The following is a 27,137-nucleotide window of genomic DNA, read 5'->3' on the forward strand; positions in this document are numbered from 1 at the left end:
TGTCTTATCTTACCTACGTCCAGCAGGACCTAGTACCTGGGAACTTAGTGCCAGTCCTACCTCAGCACCAATCATGAAGAGCCACATGAGTGGGGAGTGTCAGAATAAATGAAGCAGACAGCAGGTTATGTTCCCACGCTGGGAGAGGAGGAAGGAGTCTCTGGGTTCTTCCCTTACGGTAAGTCCTGCTCCAAGATCCAGTGAGATTTCTCCTTACCTACAGGTGAGTTTCATCCTCTTTACCAACTGAACTTGCTTTCTGAACCCAGAAGTGACTCTGGACCTTAACCATTGTCAAACGTCCCAGATCACTCAACTCATGGTCCCAGTCACCCGCTGACTCTGACCAGCTTATATATGACATCCCGTTCCTTCCCACTAAGAAGACACAGGTTAGTACCTCTGTCCCTACTCTCTCATAATGGACTCACGATACCCTACCAGAAACATGTTTCTAGCTCCAACTACGTCTTTTGGAAGCTGCAAGGAATCACCTGGAGATCCCTTTTCTGGGCACAGAGGGGTAAATGTCACCTGAAGTCAATAGACATTTTGTCTATCTATTTACTCACTTCTTTGCTTTGATTTTTCATTCATTAGTTATTCAATTGTGCATTTTTTCTGGGAGTCACTGTGTACCATCTTCTGTACTGGGAGAAAGGGGCTTAGAATTTAGTCTGACATAACACTATGCTTGTCAAATCCCAGAGGACCTGATGCATGTAATCAAGACAGACAGCACTCTTGTCCATAGGTACCAACAGGCATTTAAATCCTTGCCTTTGGTTTGTTAACCTCCACTTGCACAGGGAATTTCCAAACTCTGTTCTAGGACATCTTGCAGCATGCATCCACCTTGTTACAGACTTCATCTTGGAAAGTCTGTAACCCTAGCCCTCTCCATTTCTGTACATCATGTCAGCAGCTCGTGTTCTGAAAATCTGGACCTGTGGCCAGGTCCATCCACTGCCCATAGCTGCACAGAGAAGCAGTTGTATAGACATGATTTAGATTAGCATCCTCTCCAAACTAAACCTCAGCCACAAAATGGGAACTAGAACAATACCTTTCTGTGGAGTTTAGTACTCTTGAAACTAAACTTCTTCATCACAAAATGGGAACCATGACATCACCTTCCTGTGGAGTGGTTCAGAGGCTTAAGTGAGGTAAACTATGCAAGGAACTTCAAGCAAATTTAGACATGTGATAGGTGCTGAACTGAATTTCAACCTTACTCCCAAGCACAGAGGTCTGTTGGCCTGGTCTGATGTGAGCCTTTCCTTTTCCATAGCTGCATTGAAAGTCTTCAGGCTGCAGTGTGACCTACAACCCTACTTTATGAAAAGGATGGTGGGCTGTGACCTGCTGTGGCTGGCTGTGGCCTCCTGTGTTCTGACGCTGGCATCTCCATCTACAATACAGGAAGGTGAGTGACTGCTCACCAGGGATCCCAGATGCTCAGCAACACTTAGGGAGTGTGAGCAGAGGGAGCGAGCAGAAAAGGTTACTCAGGTTGGTTCCAGGAACAGGGAGTTGGGAGCAAAGGCTCAGAGCTAGAGAGAGCCAGGAAAGCATCAATCTCTCAGCACGATCAGAGAGCACAGACTAGAAGACAAGGGAGATTACCTGTCACCTCCTTTTTCCTTCTCTATCAAGTTGCTCATCTGTAAAAGTGAAGGTGCTAGATTTAACAATATTTTTGTCTTCCAAAGATCTGTGTGTGTGTGTGTGTGCGCGTGTGTGTGTGCGCGTGTGTGTGTGTGCGTGTGTGTGTGTGTGTGTGTGTGTGTTTGCTGTCTCTCCATCCTCCTGCCTTAGCCTCCAGAATGCTGGGATTAAAATCACATATCACCACACCTAGTTCCTAAAATTGATGAATGAGAGAAACCCAGACACTTGCAGAAAAAGTTTCCAGAAGAGAGTGCAAATGTGAGCCCTGTGATGGGGACTTAGGAAGAAAACTGAGCTTACCCTGAGCTCTTACTCCCGTGGGAAAGCACAGGGTGCTCGGGAAATGATCCAAGAATAACAAGGACCGAAATCCCTCTCCTAAGAGCAAACATACACATGATCAAAACTAGAGAATGGCTTTATCCTTCCTTTTTAAAGAAAAGTCTCACTGGTGTGTACAAGATTGTGAGCCAAAAGTTGTGCTTAGTTCATCATTCTAAAGGTAACTGGCTGGATCTAGGTGTTGGGTGGGATATCGTACAGTAACCATCTCATTTAATCTTTAAGGCTTTATCTCCCAAATGAAGCACACCTACCCAAAATGACCCTGGAAGTCTGGAAAGCTCCTCAAAAATTTTAATGGTTGCATATTTACTTTATGAATATTAAATAATATAACAATACAACCATCCCTACATTTCTATATTATCATAGATAGTATTCTTCTAGGATGAAACTTACTTATCTATATATCTATAATTGTGTGTATGTGCACACATGTGTAATCCAGAGAACCACCTAAAAATGCCATCACTTTGCTTTTTAAGACAGGATTTCTCACTTCTGCCAGAGCTTAGGTTGCCTGGTTGGTGAGCCCCGAAGAACCTGCCTGGCACCACTTCACATCATTGGCATTAGAAGCTCATGCCACTGTGCCCAACTTTTTAAAGTGAACTCTTTGTGATCAAACTCACATCTTCATGCTTATAAGGTGCCGTACTAACTGAACTAACTCTTCAGTACCCATGAAATTAATTTTTTAAAGGGAATCACTGAGAACAATCTCTATAAGTCAATCACAGGAACAAGAACACAGGTGTACAAATGGCAGGACCTGAGGCATGGGAAGGGAGTTTGGAAACCTTGAACTCTTGGGTTGGTTTTGCATAGGAGTCTCGGGAGAGCTTAATCACTTTTCAAGGCTAGAAGGTGAGAGCTCTATTTAAATCCCAGCTGTATTTAAACCCCTTGATAACCCCCCTCATCACTTCTTTGCCTCTTCATATATCATAGCTCACTGCTCACCCCCAACTCCTAAAAGGAAACTCAGCAACAGAAATGGTCCTGTTAGATGAGTAGTTTTCAGTGGAGGTTATTTCGACTTTCCAGGACCATTATGGATGCCCAGAGTCTTCAGAAACAGTTACTAGCTAGCACTGGGTGGGGAGAGGCCTTTGAAGGCAGCTGCACAACAATAAATAGTGCAGCCAATAATAAACCAATGACACTAAACTTGGGAATGATCGACATGATAGGGAACAAAGTTGATTTTTATAATAAGTTAAAGATTGCAGCCAATTTTTTAAATGACTCTCTCTCTCTCTCTCTCTCTCTCTCTCTCTGTGTGTGTGTGTGTGTGTGTGTGTGTTTGCATTTCTAGAGACGGGTCCAACTTAGGACAACTTTCATTTTAAGATATGTTTTGCCAAATCAAGCAATATGACAGTATTTATTCTGCTTAATTCACTTTACTGATATCTGATGATTTTCTCAGGGATAGTGTATTACATTTATGATAAAAACAAACATTGATTGAGTGGGATACACACTGTCCTGCTAAGGGCCCACAGAGAAGCTATTTGAAACCCTGAGTGGAGTAAAATAACTTGAAAGGTCCTCACTGACCATTCTGCTCCCTGAGTGACAAAGTCTGGTGTTCATTGCTGTCATGTGCGCCTATTGGTCTCATTGGGATATTAAGATGTTCAAAGTAGAACAGAGAAGGGATTAAAAACCCTGAAGGCTGTGGATCTGCTCTATAAACCCATGTGCTCCCTGTTCTTCCCAGGTTATGGAAGGCCCAGAAACAGTGACTCTGGTGGGTTGGACTTGGACTGTGGAGTCCCTGGTACTCCAGAGGCTGGCATCTGCTTTGACCCCTGCCAGAATTACACCACACTGGATGACCCCACCAGAAGCACAGAGAACACGGTGCACTCATCGGAGTGTGATGATCACCTGCAAGGCTGGTACCGCTTTGTGGGTGAAGGAGGAGTGAAGATGCCAGAAACCTGTGTGGGTGTATATCGGTGCCATACCTCTGCTCCCATGTGGCTAAATGGGTCTCACCCCTTCCTGGGAGATGGCATTGTCAGCCGCACAGCCTGTGCCAACTGGAATGAAAATTGCTGTTTCTGGGACTCGGAGGTCCAGGTGAAGGCCTGCTCAGAAGATTCCGGAAGCTATTACGTGTACAGGTTGCAGGGCACACCTGAATGCAGTCTGAGATACTGTACAGGTGAGCAGCAGCTGCAGGGCAGAGTGATCTTCTTGTACCCAGGACTCAGTGGAACCAGCAGATGGGGTCAGGCGGACCCTGAGCAAAGGAGCCACCACTGGGATTCTTTCAGAAATACACAAGGAAACGTAATTTGGGAGCTGCCAGGCACACGCTAGAAACTCACATTTGAGTGCAAGATAGCCCAAATTATAAATGCATATTGCACAATATCAAGCTATTTAGAAGGCTCAGTAGCTAAAAAGTTCTTGCTGTGAAAGTGTGGGGACTGTGGGGACAATTCTCAGCACCCACATAAAAAGTTGAAGGCAGCCAAGCATGCCTGTTACCCCAAGACTGTGGGGATCAGAGACAGGAGGCTGGGGCTTGCTAGTCGCCAGTCTAGACCCAGGTTCAATGAGAGATTCTGTCTTAAGGGAAGAAGGGGAAGAGTGGTTTAGCAGGATAGCTGATGTCCTCCTCCAGCCTCTGTGTATAGGTGAGAACACACACACACACACACACACACACACACACACACACACACACACGCACACACGCACGCACAAATAATATAAAGAACCCGGTCTCATTCAAACTTTACTTTTGTCAAAGTTTACTCCTCTGTAGAACCTGTTTTCTTACCTGAAACAAAAGGGCAAAAATAACAGCTTACATTGCTCACAGTATACCTGATACCATTCTGCTTTAAGCATATCAATGTGTAGTCATTCAAATTAGCATCTAGAGCACAGAGAAGTCCAACTGTTCTCCCTGTGTCACAGAGCTGGAATGCAGAAGAGCCTGGATTTAAACCCAGGACCTATAATCCTGGTGACTGTGGACCTAAAATCATCAGGGTGTTACTCGCTTTTCTGGATTTGGGAATTGGAAATACGAATTGGAGGGTTGTCTCTTTCAGCAAGCATCTCATTTTATAGATTGGAGGAATGAGAGAGTCGGCTTGGGAGGACTTGAACCCACCCTGCTCGGTATTCTGATCCTCTTCCTCTGTCTCTTCCCTCTAGATCCCTCCACTGCACCAAAGGATTGTGAGATCACTTGCCGACCTGAGGAGGAGTGTGTGCTCCAAGATGGCAACTGGACCTGTGTTTGTAGTCAGGGCCTCAATGTTTCTGGTGAGCAGCTCTTGGGGCTGAGTAGATAAGGCAGGAGGAATGAGACTTAAGAGGGTCAGGATAAGGCAGGGGCCAGAGTCAGGGACCATGGAACTGACATTTGGGAAATATTGAGATTTATTTGGACCACTTGTTATGAAGCCAGTGGGTTTGCAAGGGTGAGAGAGGGTGGACAGACCAAACTTCCAGGCCAGCTGCTGGAACACTGTATCAGCAGGCAACTCTGGCACAGTCAATCTGGCTTTGGTCTAGGGTGGAATACAGGACCACTTTGGTTTCCGAAGAGCAGCTAAGCCAGGCCTATACCCAAGCCACTTGTAAGTCTTCAATCAGAGACCTCTACCAGCCTGACTGTGACTTCTGTTGGGGTCTCAGACCCCATCTAGTCTATTCTGCAACTTGATGGGCAAGGTGAATTTGCCAAAACACAGAGAGTGTAGATGCTCTGCGTTGTTTCCAGTTCCCTGTCCACTCCACTGACCTCACTCTTGGCCTCCTAGATATTCAGAGTTTGCAGCCTGAGCTGGACTGTGGACCTAATGAGATCAAGGTGAAGCTGGACAAGTGTTTGCTGGGAGGTCTGGGTTTCAAGGAGGAGATCGTTGCCTACCTGAATGACCAGAACTGCAGCGGAATCATGCAAAATGAGCCCAACAACTGGGTGTCCATCACCAGCCCTGTTGTAGCTAGTGCCTGCGGGAACATTCTGGAGGTAGGTGGTATTCACATCACTGCTAGTAGAGGGTGGGATCTGGGCTAGTGGGAGCATCTTCACAGCTGTGAGATTGTAGGCAAATGCTCTGTCCTCTTTGGGCCTCCAAGGTTATGTGAATTTACACATGCCAGTTCATGTCAAAGAGCTTAGACTGGGCTTAACACTTGAGCTTCATTATGATGATCTTAATCAGGGGTTGTATGGGAAGAGCAAGCATGTCAGTCCCTGATTCTTCCTCAGGATTAAGCATTCATTTTTTAGTGGTTACCTTAGGCGTCCCATAAGTGCTAGCGCTGCAGGAGAAAGGACACTTTGTTCCCTGCGGGTCAGAATTCAGGGTGGCTATGTGGCTGGGAACATTGACTGTGGAAATCAGACAGATCTGAGTTTGATATACACCTATTCAAGTCTACACAAACACACATGACTTCTTTTTTATGCCGAAGAACAATGGGACCCATGCCATCTACAGAAACACCCTCTCCTTGGCCACTGATTTCATTATCAGAGACTTCATCGTCAATGTCAACTTCCAGTGCACCTACCCACTGGACATGAAGACCAGCCTCCAAACTGCACTGCAGCCTATTGTAAGGTATGATCACACACACAATCTATGATGCCCACACAGTGCTACCACCCCACTCATCAAATTTCTGTATTGTAGCTAAGAATATTCAGCATGATCAACACACTTGTGAACAGTATAGATTTTTACTATGAAGTGATGCTGTACCATGAATCCGTACTTAAAATGCCATCAAGGAAACAAAACTTCAGACAAGTTCATTCATCTTGAGGAGAAAGGCATCAAACAACTAATCATATCAATAGTCATAATTAATAATCATTTGCAAATCAGACAATGTGACGTAGGAGAAACATGGAGTGCTTTGAGTCAGTGGACATGGGTCCCAGATCTAATCTTTGTGGGATAGAGATTGCAGGGAGATTTTCCTGCAAGCTTGAGATTTAAGCCAATCTCCTTTGAAGAAACAACACCTATACTCCTGTGAAATAAAATGAAACAACAGAGCAGGGCACTGGTGGCACACACCTTTAATCCCAGCACTCCTGAATCAAAAGCAGGCAGATTTCTGTGAGTTAGTGTCCAGCCTGGTCTACAGAGTGAGTTCCAGGACAGCCAGGGCTGTTAAACACAGAAACAGTTTGGGTGTGATTGGATCCAGGTAAGACTTTTGTTTGCATTGTGTTTATCACTGCTCCTTTGTGCCTGGAATGAGGCTTATTGAACTAGGTTTTATACAGCTCTATAATTGCCAAGGGATCTTTCTGCACTGTCAGTCAGAAATCCAGGGTGCCTGTCCCATCCCCTGATTGCTTCCTGGGCTCACAGAATTGCAGGATGAGAAGGATTAAACATGTCAAAGTTCAGAGGTTTTACGTTATATCAGTTGGAGCCCATGTTCATAAATATAAAGATGAAAGTCATTTATCTTGTTCAAACGGGTTCAGCTGAAGATTGTGGGGTGGAGGGGATAGACATAAAGCTAAAAATTGTGAGCCTGTTAAGAACTAATCCGGAGCCCTGTTGCCTAGGTTACAAGATGGTGCTGTGTCCTAACCTGTGTTCCTTGAGTAAAAGCTTGATGTGGCTGCCACACAGAAGGGGTGGGTGCAAATTCTGGACACCGGTTTGCCTACCTGTCAAGTGCAGGGTTTAGATGCAATAAGTGATCTGTTTCAATGGATTGTCAACTAGTTCATTTAGAATTTAGAGATGCATCTTTTCCCCCATAACTTTATATTAGTGCAGGACTTGATTTATTTGCTTTTTCTGGCCAAAGCCTAATATTTCCACTCTCATGGCTTCCCTTGTTTCAGTTCCCTAAATATTGATGTGGACGGGGCAGGAGAGTTCACTGTCAGGATGGCCCTCTTCCAAGACCAGAGCTACACACACCCGTATGAAGGGGCCAACGTGGTGCTTCCAGTGGAGTCTATGCTCTATGTGGGGGCCATCTTGGAGAGAGGAGACACCTCCAGGTTCAAGCTGTTGCTGAGGAACTGCTATGCCACCCCCACAGAGGACAGAAATGACCCCGTGAAGTACTTCATCATCAGAGACAGGTATCAGGAGACTCTGGGATTTGTTGTTTTTGTTTGATTGGTTTTTTTTCCTCAGCTGAGTTTTGGATAAAAATGTTATCTCATCCATTGCTAGTCGAGGTGTAAATTGGTTCACTTCATTTGGAAATAATTTGCCAGCATTCTGTTTGATTTTAGAACATGATTTCTGATATTTTAGCCTAAGGTATTAAAACAAACTGGATGAGTGGGGTACAGAAATGCAAATAATTTTCCATTTCAGTATTCCTGATAACTTTTCCATTGAGTTAAATATAGCTCAATTGAGTAACAGTGGACCATTATATAGATGTTTAGATTGATTAAAGTGAGCATGATATTACAAATAGTATAGACAAGACATTGTTGAATGTCATTTAATGATAAAATAGGGGAAATGACTACCTGGACGTCACAGTTCAAATATTAATGGTACTTGTTAATAATATTCATCCTTGAGCTCAGCTGTGTGCCAAGCTCTGTAATGAGAAAATGTACATGGTAGCTTCACTAAGTGCTCGTGTCAATTGTATGAGGTTACACCTTTGCCCCTTTCATTCTCCTAGCTGCCCAAATCAACGTGATTCCACTATCAATGTGGTGGAGAATGGGGTGTCCTCGGAAAGTCGATTCTCAGTACAGATGTTCATGTTTGCTGGAAATTATGACCTAGTTTTCCTGCATTGTGAGGTTTACTTGTGTGACTCCCCTAACGAAGAGTGTGAACCAGTAAGTGTCTCTTTGGACTGGTCCCCTGTTGGCTCTCTACATATGTTTATTGGGTTTACAGATAGAGGTATGGATGGAAAGAAGGGCAAATGCATAAACAGAAGGAAGGGGGAAGAGGAGAGAAAGAATGGAAGGAAGAAGAGAGGGGAGGAAGGAAGAAAGTTGTTTGGTTGGATGTATGGATGTATGGATGCTTGAAAAGGTGGAAAGACAGATGGGTGAGTGGCTGGATATAGGGAAGAGAAGAGAGTAAAGACGAAAGATGGACAGATAGACTTTGAGCATCCCCAATAGCCTATTTATGAGCAATTATTGTCTCTTCACAAGGCAGATTAGCTTTGCTTGGCATAACACCTATTGTGATTAATTATGATATAACAAGTTGAGCATTATTGATTCAAACATTTCAAATCCAAAATATTCCAACATCTTAAAGTTTTTGAGGAACAAGATGGAGCAAAAATTTTCAGACTTTGGAAAATGTTGGGTGGCAGATTCTCATATTATAAATTACTGACATGTGAAGCCTGTGAATGTTCCAAAATCTGAGAAACTCCCAATTGCTGAATATGTTAGTCCCTTCTCTATGCCACACTCTGCACCAAAGCTCCCACATCCCTATCTACTCGAGCTCTCACAATGACTGTTTAATCAAGCCTCACTATGCAGATGAAGACACTGAGGCTCAAAGAAGTCCCAAACACACAGCTGTACACAGGGCTAGAGCATCAAAACTGGATGCTCCACATCTTAGCTGTGACTCAGATGCCCATACTTTTACTCCTAATGGGCACCGTTTGAATGACAGATATCCCCCAGGTGCTTACAATGTGTCTATATATTTCTGTTACACTTAATTTTAATGTTTAAAACCAGATGTACTAAACCGGGGAGATCTGAATGGTAAAATGCTTGCTATATAAGCCCAAGAACTTGAATTTAGATCCCCAGAACCCATATGAAAACTAGGATGTTAGCATGTAACTGCAATCTAAGTCATCCTGGGAGAGTAGAGACCGGAGGATTCCTGCAGATTACCAGCCTAACCAAAAGGACAAGCTCTAGGTCCACTGAGAGACCTTGTATCAAAAGAAAGGTGACAACAATATAGAAAGACACTTGACATAAATCCTTGGCCTCCTCACATGCTTGCATACATGAATGAATGAATGAATGAGTGAATGAATAACTAAACAAAACCAGTTATGAACTATTTGATCATAGACAGATAGATATTTGTCCCAATTGTACAATAGAGGGCAGAGATGAGAGTCAAACCAGGTATATTAAATCATAACTGTGAATTCTCATGGTTGAAAGGAACCATAGCATCAAAGAGAAAGCCATACAGTGGGATATCCAAGTGCTTAGGCCACAGAACTACAGATGTCCACACATATGGCAACCAGTACATAAGGACCAGGTACTTACATTTTGATATAACAGGAGTTCTATGTCTCCACAGACTTGCCCTATAAATCAACTCCGCAGAAATGGAGCAGGCATCAACTTAGCCCAGGTTCTAGATTTAGGACCCATCGCTAAGAAAGGTAAGTAAAAGAATGAGTCCTGGTGCAAGGACAGCTGTCCAAATGCTGATAATTAACTATAGATGCTTGGGGTCACCAATGCTAGCCACCCTGGGTATTTCTGCTCTCACTCCATCCATCACTGATGAATGTGTTTTTCTATGAGGTGCAACTGTCTTGGCATTTATGGTGGTGCCTATGAATTAGCAATCATGCATAACTCTTGAATTTATCAGTATACTTAATCCTCCCATGACTTTGTCCATTTAGTTGGTTAGAATCCAAGGCTCATAGAGATCAATATATTCACCTAAGATTGCTTGCTTATGAGTGGCAGGAGTTAGAAGGAACCCAGATGAGTCTGATTTCACTGCTTTTCCCTGAAGCTTACACGGGGTCCTGTAATTTAGCCCCATTAGGGTAGATGTGCTTTCCAAAATTTAGCCACCATTCTCTGGAGATAGGATGCAGATGAAGCTATGCAACCATTCTATAACTCCTCATTCATCCTACACAAGTGTGTATAGTACTGTCATGGTTTTATTTCCACCTGAATGAGGAGTCAAGAGCCCCTCCTAACAAAAAAGAAAGAACCTTCTGCCTTGAAGAATTAAGAGGCAATGATGTTAATTCTTATTAAATAATATTTTTACCTTCACTCTGTGCTGAACAGTTTTATATGTGTCATCATCTTGGCTGCTTGTGGCAGCCTCCAGAGGTCAGCACTGTTCCCTCTTCTACTTCTGGGATTAATAAGCTGAGCTTCTCATGAAGAAGATCTGCCTTGAGTGGCCCTGTCCCTTACTGACCTCTCAATTTAAAGCCTTGTGTGGTGTCATGGGTCAACTTAGGCTTGTGCAGTATCACAGGACAGCTTGACAGCTTGAGGAGGGGTGGATTGTGGGTATCCACAGTGGAAACAAACCCAGAGTTTTGTTAGCTATTGGTTGCTGTGACTAGATTGCTGAGGAAATGACTTCGAGAGGAAATATCTATTAGGGCTCATGATTTCAGAGGTCTTGGTCCGTGGTGGCTTTCCTCCACATTCTGGGTCTTTAGCCAGCGCCAGGCAGAATGTCACAGAGGAAGCATGAGGTAGAACAAAGCTGTTCAATTCATTGCAACCAGGAAGGGGAAGGGAAGGGAGGGAGGAGTGGGGGCAGGTAGTGAGTCCATGGAGCTTTCACCTTTTCCCGTTAACCCATCTGCAGTTCCAGGCTACAGAATAGTGTACACACGCTCAGGGAAGTCCTTTACTCCTTCAGTTGATCTCTGCGAAATCCTTTACGGACACACCCAGAACTGTATCTTGCCATCTCCTAGGCACCTCTTAACCCTTTCTAGTTGACAATGGAAAGTAACCACCATACTGGAGTTGGAATCCCAGCTCTGATGGTCTCTGAAAAATCAATGTAGAAAGTTTGACATCACTGAGCTCGTCTTCCCACCAGCCAAACGGGAGATGAAGATACTTTCTTCACAAACCCGTTAGGAAAGTGAGGTAAAGCTGCATGGAATGTGCTTAGATATGTGCCTGCCAGATAACAAAGGCCCCCACAGTAAGGATAGATGGTGGGGTGGTGATCACATCCAGGAGGGCTGGGAGCAGCTATGTTTCTAGGACTGCATTCATCAGAGCATGAATGAGGAGACCCTCACCTTCTTCTCTTGCCCACAGGTGCTCAGACCCTTGAGACCTCGAGTGGGGCTCCCAGCGCTGCAGGTACGCAGTTCCTTATGCTTCTCACAGCACTGCCTCGTCTCTTTCCTTCCATCCTCCAGTCCGCTGGGCGTCCATGCATCCCCTGGTCTGGGACCATGACTAGTGAAATGATGCTAACCCAAGAATGGTTCTATAATCTAGCAGAGGTGCTACTCTGTGCCAGGAACTTCTCTAGGGACTGATAATACGTTACTGGTCAAGACAGGCCAGGTGACTGCCCTCATAGAGCTTATGTTCCAGGGTAGGAAATAGACATTAAGAAGAAAAAGAAAATATTCAATTAGAAATAAAACATGGGTGGCATGATAGGAGGCTACAGGCATAAGTAATGAAGTCCTAAATCAGAGAGAAGTTTATTTCTCAAATACATAAGGGAAATATTTGTGTAAGAAAATCTATGATTGAGCCATCAATCAAAGATTCAAGCTTCTTCCAGCTTGTTCTTTCAGGTGTGGCCATCATCTTTATGGTCTAAGATAACAGTCAGGCTTCAAGATGGATGACCATGAAGTAACTCAATGATTATTATAGAACATTCTGCCAGCTGGAATCTCATACCTCCATTTATATCTCATTGTTTATTATCTAGCTACATGGCCACACCTGGTGCAAAAGAAATTAAATCTTTGTTTTCAATGGCCATGTGCACAGTGTTGGATGGCTTAATGATCAAAGTAAGAAGATAGAGTGGGCCAGAACTGTTAGAAGAAATTATATTTGACCAAGAGAGAAAATGTCTCTAGATAAGGATTAGGTGAATGGAACCCTACAGGCAGAGACAACAATTGCTGACTAAATAAATGAAACAGGGCGTAAGCTGTTAAGTGACAAACAGGAATGCATAGAGTCCTAATTAACTATACCAGAGATGGTCAAGAGAGTTTCACATAGCACAGATATCTAAGTGGGGTTTTGATGAATGACTTAGAATTTAAAGCCAGAGACATTGAAGAATGTGTTTTGGACAAGGTGGGAAATATATTTTTTCTATCTCCTGGAAGATAGATATTAGTGAACATAGACAGGAAAATGTTGTTTTTGTGTTCAAACCCTCAACTTTGTGGCATTCCAAATATTTCCCAAATGAGTACAGTACAGTGGTAACTTCAGATGGTATTCAGGAAAATAAGACTTACTGTGTGAGATGCACAGAGCGTAGAGTAAGAGTGCCTTGAAGTCAGGAGCCTCAAGTCTCCTTCGTTCCACCACTCCTTCAGATTGGCACATTGACCAGAACTCCTGGGGTGGGCACCTTCTAGAGAGGAATGGATCTGCTGAGAGGGAGCAAGCTGCCACAAGAGGGTTCTGTGGTTCTCATAGTTTGCAGTCACTCAGAATCACTTTTGATGCTTCAGGATTAACTTATCAAGCATTTAAGTCTCATTACAAAAACTCTGCCATACATTTGTGTTTCTGAAAATCACACTTTTTCTTCCCCACTCTCTAAGACATCATCAAGTGACTTTGAATTGTTAGGGTGGGGAGATGATGCTGTAATTTGTAGTGGTCTCAAAGGGGTTGATTTGCTTATGCAAAACAACTGTCACCCAGTATTTCCCCCTCCTTAATACTGAACATTTAATAGTGTATAGAACACACACACACACACACACACACACACACACACACACTACTAGGTATCAAAGTCTAATTTTCAAAACTAACACTCATATAACACCACACCACACCACATGCTAGGCACATATTTTATAAAATATATAGTCTTTCTTATTGCAGCATTAGAGATTGAGCCTAAAACCATACATTTGCCTTGTGAGCATGTTGCCACTGAGCTATAGTTCCCAGTCCACAAACGCTATATTAAATGCTTGATATGAATTGATTCACTTAAACCTTATGAAATCTGATAAATCAGTGGGTGCCATTAATAGTTACATTTCGTACATTGGGAAATTTGGGCACAGAGAAGTGTAATGTCTTGTTGAGGTCCACCTAAGTAGTTGCAGAGCTGAGATTCCTAGCTAAATAATCAAGCCTTAGAGATAATGTATTCCAATCCTTCCTGACTACTATTAGTCACTGTAAGTAACACTAGCTACTATAACTAATAACCCTAAATCCTCTATGCCTTTGTGCTAGGGGATACATCTCTGATCTAGGTAGTTCTTAGAAAACCAAGCTTATCCTTCCCTTTGGTAGTTCCTGGTAATACCACTGTGTTCTGTTGGTCAGACCTTGGACACTTGGCAAACAAGAGAGCATGGGGGAGGCTTTTTATGACTAGTCCTACTAGTGGAATTTATAATTTTGATCCTTATTTCTAGACAAGACCTATATGCAAAGAAGGCTGAGAAAACTGTCTCCCATGTTCCCAGAAAAAAAAAACAGTTGTCCCAACCAAATCTAGGGCTGTGTTGCCTTCTTCTTCTACAGCAAGTGACAAGGAGGCCAGCTGGCATTGGCTCCTAAGTTCCAAAGCTAGGCATTTGACTCGTGTCTCTTGTGTTTCAGGGTTCCTGATGGCCTGGCCCATGCTTTTCCTGCCTGTCTTCCTGGCTCAGCTCTTTTGAGAGGCCAGCTGGACATCTGGCCTAGAAACTTGTGATCTTCCCTCTGGCAATGGCTCTTATCCACCCTTTGGTAGAGCTGGATCCCTCTGCGTATCATGTGAACAGCCCTGGTTCAAGACTAGACTGGGTTTGGAGAAAGGGAAGAGAACTCTCCGTTATGTTCCTCCTTTCCTCATGCTGAGGCCCTGCCAGCTTGTTCGCTGCCAACTTACTCACTCATTAGTGAGGCTTGGGAAGAGAACCTAAATCTACTTGGTGCCTCTTCAGTACTAGCAATTAGCAGAAGTACAATGCATAATAATAACTCCTGGACAGAGGTGTACTGTTAGTGGGTGGGAAATCCGTGGTTCTTCCTAAATGTCTCTTGTCCTGACAGCTGATGAATTGAAACACATTGACCCTTGCATTCATTCTCTTTGATGTGTTTCATTCTGGTCTAAACAGATGCATGGGAACATGTAATTGTGGGGAGGGGAGTGAGGACTCTCAAAGGCGAGAGTGATACTATTACTCCTCTATGACCTCCACCAATGGTACCTAGAACTGCACACATCTCTACACTTGGGCCTGAATGCTGGAGGAACTGCTTTATTTTGATGCAGCACTGCCATCACCCTGGGAAACAGCTCTTGCTGTTATCGTTGTGGTGTTTTTGCTCGGGAGGACTAAGCCAGACTGAGAATGATGTGTGTCTCCTGCACTACAGTTGCATGTAACCTCCTAGTTCAGAGATCAGCAGCGATGTTCTAGCATCTTGCTGTCCCACACTCACACTGTCTTAGGACGATCCAGTTTGCTGTTTGAGTCAGGATGTGGGACCAATTGACACTAAGCAGCCTATGAGACTAACTTCATGGGTGTGGCTCAAACAAACGAGTCTGTTTCTTAAGCATCCTACAGGTCACTATGACAGCACCTTCTGTTTTTCTGTAAGCTTTAAAATCCATATCTACTGTATTCTAAGTAAGGTGGTGTGGTATGGTCCTACAATAGAGGTCTGAACATCATAAACATCTCCCCTCTCTGTGGCCCAGTTTCTCTTCTTGGTAGAATGAAAGGTTTGGGGCCAGAGAAAGGATCTTAAATTTTTTAAGTGGTACAATTCTTCTATAAGTATATTTCTACATGAACACCAATAGAAACAAAAGTAGACAGGCTCTTGTTATTAGGTAGGAGAGTTAGCTTTTCCATCTGTGATTCCCTTTTCATCAGGCCCTCATAGTCCAAAATAACACATAAAGCTAACAGGAACAAAATACTGGGGCTTTCTGGGGGGGGGGAAATAGGATCTTGAGTATCTCCTCCAGAAGGAGTCAACAGAATTCCACCCAACTAGAGCCAAACTTTCATGTACAAATACCTGCTGTCTATATCTGTTGGTATATGTCTATATCTATTATCTATCCAGTCCTCCATCTCATCTACTTATCAACTTATTTATCAACCTATACATCATACAGCTAGCTATATAACTAATTGGACCTGCTTTTTACTCTTCCTACAAATGAACATGCTATTTGAGCTATAGTCTCTGATTAGTCTATCCACTTTGTTCATTTGATCACTATAAATGTACCAAATCTGCTAGATCTCAGGACTTTCTTTCTTCCTTCCTTCCTTTGTTCCTTCCTTCCTTCCTTCCTTCCTTCCTTCCTTCCTTCCTTTCTTTCTTTCTTTCTTTCTTTCTTTCTTTCTTTCTTTCTTTCTTTCTTTCTTTCTTTCTTTCTTTCTTTCTTTCTTCAGTTTTCTCTCAGATGGGTTCCGCAAGAACATCCTTGAGAATATCACATTCAAGTACTATATACCCATTCTTGGTTTCCAGTCCTGTACATCTCAATGCTTCCATTCATACTATCATACAAAGTCTAATAGATATGCACACTAAGGTTGTTATGGTCATGTGCTAAAGACCATGTCTTCACATACAGAAAGTCACACTTAAATTCTCTAGAGAAACCACTTACATATTTATTACCAGCATGAATAACTTTACAATGATCAAAACGCTTATCCTACCTTCACATTAAATACCAAAAGTAGGTACAATTATTCTGCTCAATTTAAAGATGAGTAAACCATCTCTGTGGTGGGGGATTATAAGTTAAAAATGCTGATGTCAGTGATTTTTCCCAGGTAGTCAGACTTTGGAGCACATACTCTTAGTTAAGGTCTATGTTCTGCCTCCATTAATACAGTACACACAGAGTAGCACAGCTTTATATGAATTCATATATATATATATGTTTCATCTTAGATGTATATGCCTATAGAAAATGTGTGCATGTGTTCAATGTTCACTGACACACATGAGCAGATATAAACAGAAGCATGCATGCAGGTATTGATATTCAATGCTAGCATGCATATTATCATATGTGTTGCTCTTTAAGTACAAACACATACACAGACATATACCATACAGGGAGACTCAAAGCTGAGCCTCATATATGAATGTATATTTACACACACCAACACACACACACACACACACACACACACACACACACCACCACCACCACCACCACCACTACCACCACCACCACCACACCACCACCACACCACACCATACCACACCACATCTATTAAGACACAGGACCAGAATTCTTGATTCAAATTCGGAGGCAGGTGGACTCCAGTCACTTGTCCTTTTCTGTTAACTTTCTTCCTCCTCCTTTACTCCAAATACTGCCTAGTGAGGTACTGAATAAGAAAATGTCCTGTCCAGGATGGTACACTTGATAATGTGCTCTGGGTTAATGTGCTCTGTGTCCAGCGTCTGGGAGCTCTGTAGTAGAAGGATGATGGGATAATGAGAAGAAAGCTGACTCATATTCGTGAAAATTGACAGTCTTGATGGAAACTCAACAGCTGGCAGAAAATACTGGGGCACCGGGCTCCAGGTACAGGGCACAGGACACAGAACACAGGGCACAGAGCACTGGGCACAGGGCAGTCTTACCTTCTGGGGGTTCAGAGTCTCCTAAACAAAACAGGCCATGCAGATTACAGGCAGGCAAAGCTAAGCAAAATTATGACAAACTTGTTCATCATGTGGAGGAGGAAACTTCTCTATCCCAGGGAGCCTAGTCCTTTTATTCTGTGGGTTGGAACTGAGGTTCAGAAGAGAAGTGGTTTGTCCCTTCTTTATCCCTTATGAAATGTGCATGACAAGGTGTACATAAAGGAAGCATGATCAGAGATACAGTTAGTGTGCTGGAGGAGATGTGGAGTCAGGGCCTCAGAGCATCAGTTGCACTCAGCCTACCCCATTTTGTAGTCCCTGCCCCTTATTCTTCCCTCCCCTAGCCTCTTCCTCCTGTGAAGGTCTGGGATCAGCCTTTTATTTTCATTTCTCACCATCTTAGACTCATCTGCTAAGACTCTGTGATATCCACTCACTTTGTTCAGCACTGTGGCCCTGCTCTTTCCTGAGCTGCTGCCATCTTCTCCCTGGGACACGAATCACTTCATAATTGCTTTCTCCCCTTCCCATGCAGTCTCTACAGTTCATAGGCAGTTAAAACAAATGTATTTACTTCAGTCTTTCTACCTTCTATGGCATGAGTGGGAAAAATTTTGCCTACTTGAAATAAAAGCCTGCCACCTCCTGGGCCATTGTCTGATTCACCTCTTATGCTCACCCCCTCCATAAACTACATTGTAGCTTCAGGCATTTTCCAAAGCAACCCTGTCTCAGGCCATCTTACTTCAATAGTGCTGTTTTTGCTCCCTTCCCCACACTGGAAGTGCCAACTTCATGATGTGACTTTGGGATCCTTTGTCCTGTTGTGTAATTTAGAACTGACATCTTGCTGAGTCTGTGACCCCCCTCTTCTACAAATACTTATGTATGATTGCACATATCATCTGTCCCACAGACTCCCCCCTCCATCCCAGACTACTGGTTTCTTGAGGATAGGGACTTTATGTATTCAAACACATTTGACTGAAATAATGAAAAGGCAGACTGCCTTCTTCCCTGCTTCCTGCACCTCCTAAGTAATCGTGCTGTCCTCTTATGTAAGGAGGACAAACAGCCATATAGCTTAATTTTGGAAATAATGGAGACCTACTCAATTAGATAATTATTGCAAAAAATAAATTCAGAATTCTAAATTTTTCTAAAGATATTCATTCCACTTCTGCCTTATGGAAGGTGGATTTCTTTTCCATTTATCTCCCATTGACTGTGACTTTGGGAGAGGTTGGGTGGAAGTTTGAGGGTGCCCTTAAAAACATTTTACTTATTCTTTGAAAATTTCCTGCATGTATATAACACATTCTGGCCATACTTACCTCCATCCTCCTTTAGCCTCTTTCACACTATCCCCACCTTCCTCTCAAGTCCCCAATCTACTCTCATGCCTTTTGTTCCTGTTTTGTGACTCACTGGGTTTAACCAACGCCCTTGCATGGGCATGAGTGTGATGCGCAAGTAACTCACTAGTAGCTACTCCACTAAAGACAATGACTTCCTCTCCTCCAGTAGCTCTCAATCCACTATCCACCATTAGCTACCCCAGTCAGGGCAAGCCTCATCATCAGGAACTGAATCAGGGAAGAGTGAGTGAATAAGGAGGAAAGCTGAGTTCCTTTCTATAATTAAATTGAGGAGTTCTTGAGGTTGAGACCAGGATAGTAATTATTGGTAGAGAGCCAGTCAAGAGAAACACAAGGGCAGTTATTACTTATTTGCAAAGTGGCGAGGGAGTTAACTTATTAAGAGTTTAGAAAAGTTAAGTTTGATCCAGAACTTAATGAGTGTAGCAATCAAATCTTGGGAAGTATGCAGTGATGCTTTCAGGTACATATGTATCAGAAAAGGCATGTGGAGGCTCGGGATACAGCCCAGCAATAGAGCACTTGTCTAGAATGCACAAAGTCATATATTCAATTAAAAATAAAAATATTTGTTGGGGACCAAATGATATACTATATTCTTGGAGGTTCTGTCTAGAAGCAAAACTAGCTTTGTTTTCATAAAATATCTTGTGAGTTGACCATGCTGGCAAGGGAGTAGGTAAGCCTGTTTGAATATGTTTTATCCAATTTCTAAATTGGCTCTAGATTGATTGAGAAGAGACTGAACCTTTGTTCTCCGGTCTCCAGGCTATACATGCAAATGCTCCCTTTCCTACACATAAAAAGGAGCTAAATGCAACTAGAAGGTTGCCAGAGACAAAAACTATGATGTAATTTTGCAATGTATTATGAGGAAGACAACTAGCAGCATCACCACCATCAATCATCATGGCTATTGTAATTCTCATCAGAATAAGTGACAGCAGCTTCTCAAGACTCGTTATTTACCCTCTTATCCCCTGCATATGACCAAAAGGCCATCCTTGAAAATCAGGTTTTCACAGTACCCACAAATAACATAAAATATCTTGGGGTAACTCTAACCAAACAAGTGAAAGACCTGTATGACAAGATCTTTAAGTCTTTGAAGAAGATATCAGAAAATGAAAAGATTGCTCATGCTCTTGGATGGATAGGATAAACATAGTAAAAATGGCAAGCTTACGTAAAGCAATCTACAGATTCAGTGCAATCCCCATCAAAATCCCATCATAGTTCTTCACAGACCTCAAAAGAATAATACTCAACTTCATATGGAAAAACAAAAAAACCCACGATAGCCAAAACAACCGCATACAAGAAAGGAAACTCTGGAAGCATCACCATCCCTGACTTCAAGCTCTACTATAGAGTCATAGTACTGAAAACAACCTGGTACTGGCATAAAAACAGACACATGAATCAATAGAATCGAATTGAAGACCCTGACATTAATTCACAGGCCTATGAACACCTGATTTTTGACAAAGAAGCCAAAATTATACAATGGAAAAAAAAGCATGTTCAACAAATGGTGCTGGCATAACTGGATGTCGATATGTAGAAGAATGCAAATAGATCCATATCTATTGCCATGCACAAAACTCAAGTCTAAATGGATCAAAGAACTCAACATAAAACAAATCACACTGAAACACCTAGAAGAGAAATTGGGAAGTATTCTTGAACGCATTGACACAGGAGACCGCTTCCTAAATATAACACCAGTAGCACAGACACTGAGAGCAACAATTAATAAATGGAACCTCCTGAAACTGAGAAACTTCTTTAAGGCAAAGGACAAGTTAAGTAAGACAAAATGGCAACCTACAGAATGGGAAAAGAGCTTCACCAACCCCACATCTGACAGAGGGATGATTTCCAAAATATATAAAGAACTCAAGAAACTTGGCATCAAAATACCAAATAATCCTACTTAAATGGGGGTACAGATCTAAACAGAATTCTCAACAGAAGAAATTCAAATGGCCGAAAGACATTTAAGGAATTGCTCAACGTCCTTAGCCATCAGGGAAATGCAAATCAAAATGACTCTGAGATACCATCTTACACCTATCAGAATGGCTAAGGTCAAGAATATTAAGGACAGCTCAGTATCAAAAATACTGAGGACATGCATGGTTGTGGAGTAAGGGAGCACTCCTCCACTGCTGGTGCTAGTGCAAACTTGTATAGCCACTTTGGAAATCAGTGTGATGATTTCTCAGAAAATTAGGAATTAATCTACCTCAAAACCCAGCAATAGCCGGGCAGTGGTGGTGCACACCTTTAATTCCAGCACTCGGGAGGCAGAGGCAGGCGGATCTCTGTGAGTTAGAGGCCGGGCTGGACCAATAGCCTCCAAAACAATACAGAGAAACCCTGTCTCGTAAAAACCAAAAAAAACCAAAAAAAAAAAAACAAAAAACAAACAAAAATAAAACAGCAATACCACTCTTGGGCATATACCCAAAGGATGCACCACAAGGAAATTTGCTCAACTATGTTCATAGTACCATTACGGGCAAAGCCAGACCCTGGAAACAACCAAATGGCATTCAATCAAAGAATGGATAAAGAAAATGTACATTATACAATGAAGTATTACTTAATAGGCAAAAAGCAATGACATCTTGAAATTTGCAGACAAATGGACAGAACTAGAACAAACCATCCTGAGTGAGGTAACCCAAACCCAGAAAGACAAACACAGTATGTACTCACTCATAAGTGGATATTAGATTAAGGATAACCAGACTACAGTCCATAACCCCTGGGAAGCTAGGTAACAAGGAGGACTGTAAGAGAGACATATATGTATGCACCTGGGAAGGGGACATAGATAAGATCTTCTGAGTAAATTGGGAGCTCATGGGGGGCATGGGGGAAGGCAGGAAGGTGGAAGGGAAAGGGGGAGGAGAATATGAGGGAATGGGATTGTTGAGTTGGGGGAGGGACAAAGAGGGAGAACAAGGAAAGAGAAATCTCTTAGAGGGAGCCATTATGGGATTAGGGAGAAATCTGGTTCTAGGGAAACTCTCAGGAATCCACAAGGATGACCCCAGCCAAGACTCCTAGCAATAGTGGAGAGGGTGCTTGAACTTGCCTCCCCCTATAATCAGATTGATGACCACCCTAACTGTCATCATAAAACCTTCAACCAGTAACTGACAGAAGCAAATGCAGAGATCCACAGCTAAGAACTGGGCAGAGTTCCTGGTGTTCAGTTGAAGAGAGGGAAGAGGGATTGTTTGAGCAAAGGGATCAAGATCATGATGGAGAAACTCACAGAGACAGCCAACCCAAGTTAGTGGGAACTCAGTGACTCTGGACTGGTAACTGGGGAACCTGCATAGAGCAGAAGTAGGCCCTATGAATATGGGTCACAGTTCTACGACTTGGGAAGTCTGTGGGGCCACTGGCAGTGGGACCAGGATTTTCCCTAATGCATGAACTGACTTTTTGGATCCCATTCCCAATGGAGGGATGCATTCATTACTCAGCCTAGATACAGGAGGCAGGGGTTTGGTCCTACTTCAACTGGGTATGCCAAGCTTTGTTGACTACCCTTGGGAGGCCTTACCCTTACTGAGGAGTGAATGGGGAGTTGGGTAGGGGAAAGGTGGGAAAGGGGAGGGAGTGGGAACTGTAATTGGTATGTAAAATGAAAAAAAGAACTTCTAAATAAAAAGAAAAAGAAAATCAGGCTTTTAGGTCAGAAAGGACTCAAAGCCAGCACACCACAGAATGTTGTCTGAACACCAGTGTTTGTTGTTGCGCTATGCACTATGCACACTAGCCAAGCTATCAGCAGTTGACTAGATGAAGGCTATGCGGTATGTATATACACAAAGGAGTTTTATTGAGCCCATAAAGATAAAGTTGTGCTGTTTTCATGAAAGTGGGTGGCATGGGAGACCATTGTGTAAACAAAATAAGCTAGGACCAGAAAGACAAATATCACACATTTTCTCTTACATGTAGATCTGTAAATCAGTTATAAATGTGATATAAAAATGGAAGTAAAACTGTAGGAAAAGACGTGGGGCTAACAAGAGGGGAGCTTAAGTAAAGAAGGCTGTACTTTAAATATTCTTTATGAGCCCATCATTACATACATTGAATATCCTTTATGAACCAGTCATCATGTACATTGAATATCCTTTATGAGTCCAACATTATGTACATTGCAGTTTCATTTCTGTTGTGGTGATAAAATACCCAACAAAAGCATCTTTAAGAAAGGATTTATTTGATTGCAGTTCCTGGTCCCAGCCCATCATTATGGGGAAGTCAAGGCAGAAACTTGAAGCTACTGATAACATCATATTCGGAGTCAAGCAGAGAAAGAAATGAATATATTCTCACTTGCTGGTGCTCAACTCACTCTCTACCAGTCTTTACACTTACACAGCTTAGGACCCCCTGCCTAGGGACTAGTGGCACCCAAAGTCTGCTGGGCTTTCCCCACAGTAACTAGTATAATGGAGACAATCCCCAGCCTTGCAGACAGGACCACAGACCAACATAATCCACACTATCCCTCATTGCAACTTTCTTCCTAAGTGGTCCCACATTTTTTTTTTGGACAATCAACACTAGCCATCACAAATGCCAATTAAAGCTCCCCTCCCTCTGAACAGGGTTAAAACCAGAAAGCTACAGATTCTACAGTGGGCCTATTTCTAGAGGAAAAGGGTGAGCTAATTGCTGTCTCAGGAAAGCTTTTCAGGTGATGCTTGAGGTGCTTCTCTTCCCAGGGTGGACTACCTCTTGCCTTTTATAAGACACAGGGTTATACAACAAAGAAAGTTCTGGTTGTGAGGGGCGAAAGCCCACACTCTACACTGACACACTGCTCAGAGTGATTTTCCTCTTAATATAAGTCATGACTCTTTCCTCCCTCCCCCAAGAGACTTTCAGTCTTTTCATTAGTAGATGAATGCTTCTTTTTTATTATTATCATTTTTTATTTTAATTTTAAATAACTTGTTTTACATGTCAATCCCAGTTCCCTCTCCCTCCCCTCTTCCCGCACTCCCCTCCCCCCCTCCCCAGCCTCCCACCCTATTGCCAATTCCTTCCACATAGGAGATATCTAGAGTCTGTCATTTCACTCTGGGTAGTGTCAGTGAGAAGGCCTGGGCAACCTATGGGGCCTTGAGCAGTGGATCAGTGTTTATCCCTGGAATACAAACAGTCATCGTGTGCCCATAGCACAAAGAGGGATGCTCTCTCAGCCTGGACTCTTAGGGGAGTGCCTGGACCCTACCCAGGATGAATGCTTCTTAGAAAAGCATGGCATTTGATTATTATATTTTGAATTTTAAGAATCATATTTGTCATTATTTAGCACATGCTATATAGTTAGTGAATGCTTAGTATGTAAAAACATGCCTGTCAAACATTACATATTGTTTGACTGAGTCCTCACGATAGTCATTTAACATAGGGCTGTTACTCCTTTTGATATAGGAAGAAATAAGGTGACAGAGAAGCTTAAGGGATATCCCCAATGTCATACAAATATCACACGCCTGCCACTTATGTAGTGCTTGTATGTGGGACAGTACATAAAAGGTCACACTTTGCAGCTGAGACACAGGTTCAGGAGCACGATTTCACTTGCCCAAGGCAGCACAGTTCATAGGAGACCAACTATAAAGATGTAACTCAGTTGATCTTCCTTGACATATTACCTCCCCGCATGTTCCTTGATGGTCTATGATAGCAAAACCCTGCCTCAGAGTTTTGCCAAGTTGTCTGTGTACATGCACATGTGCAGATACATACACATACATGTTTGCATGCATGTATATGTGTGCCCATGTGCTTGTGAATGTGTGTGGTGACAGTCACTAGTTCTGGCAAGCCTGAAGAATATTAAAACCACTTTTCCTGAGACAGTTAAGATCCCTTCACTCCAAGCATGAACTCGAAAGAAACATTGGACCTCAGAGACCCAGAAAAATGTCACTGATGATCTAATTCAACCTCCTCTCTGTCCCCAAGAAGAGTGACATCCTGAGTGCACAGGGGCTGGAACACAGAAACTCACACTCGGTATGACTTCCACTAATGTAAAAGTTCAAGCACCCTGCTTGCCTTGCCTGGAGTCTCTGTAAATGAAGATGCTTGACAATCTGACTACCATTGACAAGCTGTGCATTTCAAACCCTTCTCCCCCAGAACAGCTCACTTTAACCTGGTCCAGGGAACCCCCAAGACAAAGTCCCTCTGATAACCTTGGCCTCAGACTTCTCCAGTTAGATCAGAACCTGAAAGAATACCTCTGCAATCCTGAAAAGGCCAGGCAGAAAGAAAGATCAAGGTCAAAGAGGAACAGAAAGAGGACTTGACCTTCCTTGATTCTTTCTGGCCCTAAGTGAGGAACCCAGTGAGGCGGCTCACTCCTTAGGTGCTCAGGGCAACTGGTGTGCCCTGCCATGTTCTCCTGTCCAGCTGAGGCTCATGAGGTAGAAGATAAGCACTTAGGATCTCATCTTCAAAATAGCCATGTCTGTGTTATTCCTGCCGGTGGGAAGCAGGCATGGCTGTGATGAACAAAGTGAGGTTAGCCTACAGTCACAGAATACCTTTGCTATGTTTCATTGGCAATAATACACAGCGCATGTCATGTCTCTGTATACAGTGAACACTCCTGTCACTGATACCCACTTTCTGATATAAGCCAGATGCAGTGATCCACATTTGTAACCCTAGCCCAGTAGAACAGAAGGTTCTTGAATCCGAAGCCAGTAGGGGCTACATAGTAAAACCCTGTCTCACAGAAAGTAAGATAGAACAGTAGATGCTCCCTAGGAGCTATCCTTTACTCCTCTCATCTTTACACCTCCCGAAGCTAATCATTTTCTCCTACTACAGCTTTTTCTATTTTTGAAATTTCTACAAAAGGAATCATATGATAGGGATCCTTGAGCCAGCTTTTTATGTTCAAAGTTATCTTTGTAAGTTTTGTACTGTTTGTTGTGTTTAGTTACACTTTGATCTTTCTAATTGCTGACATCTTTATTGGAAGAATAGAGCTCGCTTTACTGATGCTTATTGATCTATTCTATTGTTGATGGGAATGTATGTTGTTTCCAGTTTTCAGCTATAGAGACTCTTCAGACTCATTTATGTTGTGGTGTGTATATTTAGCTTTAAGTCTGTTGCCAAGTCATTCCCCCAAATGTTTGCTAGACATGATGACCTGAACATTCCAAGATTCATTAGCACCCAGTAGTAACTGCAGACGCCATGTCCTTTGTTTATTTGTGTTATCACATGAACAAGTCTTCATTCTGTAGCCTCATATAGACACAACCTTTCTCAAGCAGGTCCTGAGGTCTTTATACACACTACTTTATAGACAGCAGCTAGTCCGGGAGTTCTTTATCTGTAAGCAAATGTTGGCTCACATTGCTTTGGTGCAATGGTCCTAAGTCTCTTTCCCTAAATTCCTATGATCCCTGGAAGTCATTTTCCCCAACTCTGATCCAGGGAATCTAACCACCCCCATCCCTAGTCTCCCACCCCAGCCCCACAGGAGAGGGGCATCCAGCAGAGACCTTCTGAGATCTGTTCACCCTGCTCTCTACTAAATGCTCGATAGAGGGCACTGTGAGAACATGGCCACAGGAGGAGCACAATTTTGGTATCAGTTCCACAACAGCTATTGCCAGAAGGGATTTGCAAAATCTATCTAGTTCCAAGCCTTCATTTTACAGATGAGCAAGCAGATACCCAGACAGGAGACATGATTTGCCCAAGGTCATATGGCTACTGTGTGGGGAGTGGTGATGACTCTTAGCCCCTTGGCATTCCCCACTCTGAGGAGCAGTTGCCAAGCACTTAGTGAGACTGCTGCCCTGGAGCTGCAGCCTTGAGCCACAGCCTCTGCAAAGTCCCCAATGCCAAAGTGTTCATCTTTCTCCTAGTCCAACAGGGAAAGGAGCTAGATGCTAGGGGAAGGACGGTGCAGACACTGCCTCGTTGGTTCCATAATTTTTTAAAAAGAGATTTATTTATTTATTTATTTATTTACTTACTTACTTTTATTATGGGGAACATTTGAGGTCCCAGTACTGTGCTGGGTAGAATAAGTTTTGAGACTTGATTTTTTTTCTTTCCTGAGAATCTTCTGGCCTCAAAATTCACAGACTTCTGTCATT

General features: G+C 42.9%; 1 protein-coding gene across 3 annotated transcripts; it reads left to right on the forward strand.

The window, feature by feature from the left end:
• Gp2 (glycoprotein 2) lies at positions 1 to 15,028 on the forward strand. 3 transcript variants are annotated; one of them, XM_040755603.1, is made up of 11 exons: positions 1 to 178; positions 1,292 to 1,426; positions 3,740 to 4,189; positions 5,197 to 5,307; positions 5,808 to 6,019; positions 6,469 to 6,617; positions 7,868 to 8,113; positions 8,677 to 8,839; positions 10,305 to 10,389; positions 12,047 to 12,091; positions 14,564 to 15,028. In XM_040755603.1, exons 1-11 carry the CDS (start codon positions 109 to 111, stop codon positions 14,620 to 14,622), a joined length of 1,725 nt encoding a protein of 574 aa, XP_040611537.1. In that variant the 5' UTR covers positions 1 to 108; the 3' UTR covers positions 14,623 to 15,028. The 3 variants fall into 3 exon arrangements, with proteins under 3 accessions (XP_040611537.1, XP_040611542.1, XP_040611550.1); XM_040755608.1 differs by having other exon boundaries at positions 110 to 223; XM_040755616.1 differs by lacking the exon at positions 1 to 178 and adding an exon at positions 290 to 392.
• Positions 15,029 to 27,137: the final 12,109 nt, after the last annotated feature.

Source organism: Mesocricetus auratus, unplaced genomic scaffold (assembly GCF_017639785.1).
Source record: "Mesocricetus auratus isolate SY011 unplaced genomic scaffold, BCM_Maur_2.0 Super-Scaffold_4256, whole genome shotgun sequence".
Classification (NCBI taxonomy): domain Eukaryota; kingdom Metazoa; phylum Chordata; class Mammalia; order Rodentia; family Cricetidae; genus Mesocricetus; species Mesocricetus auratus.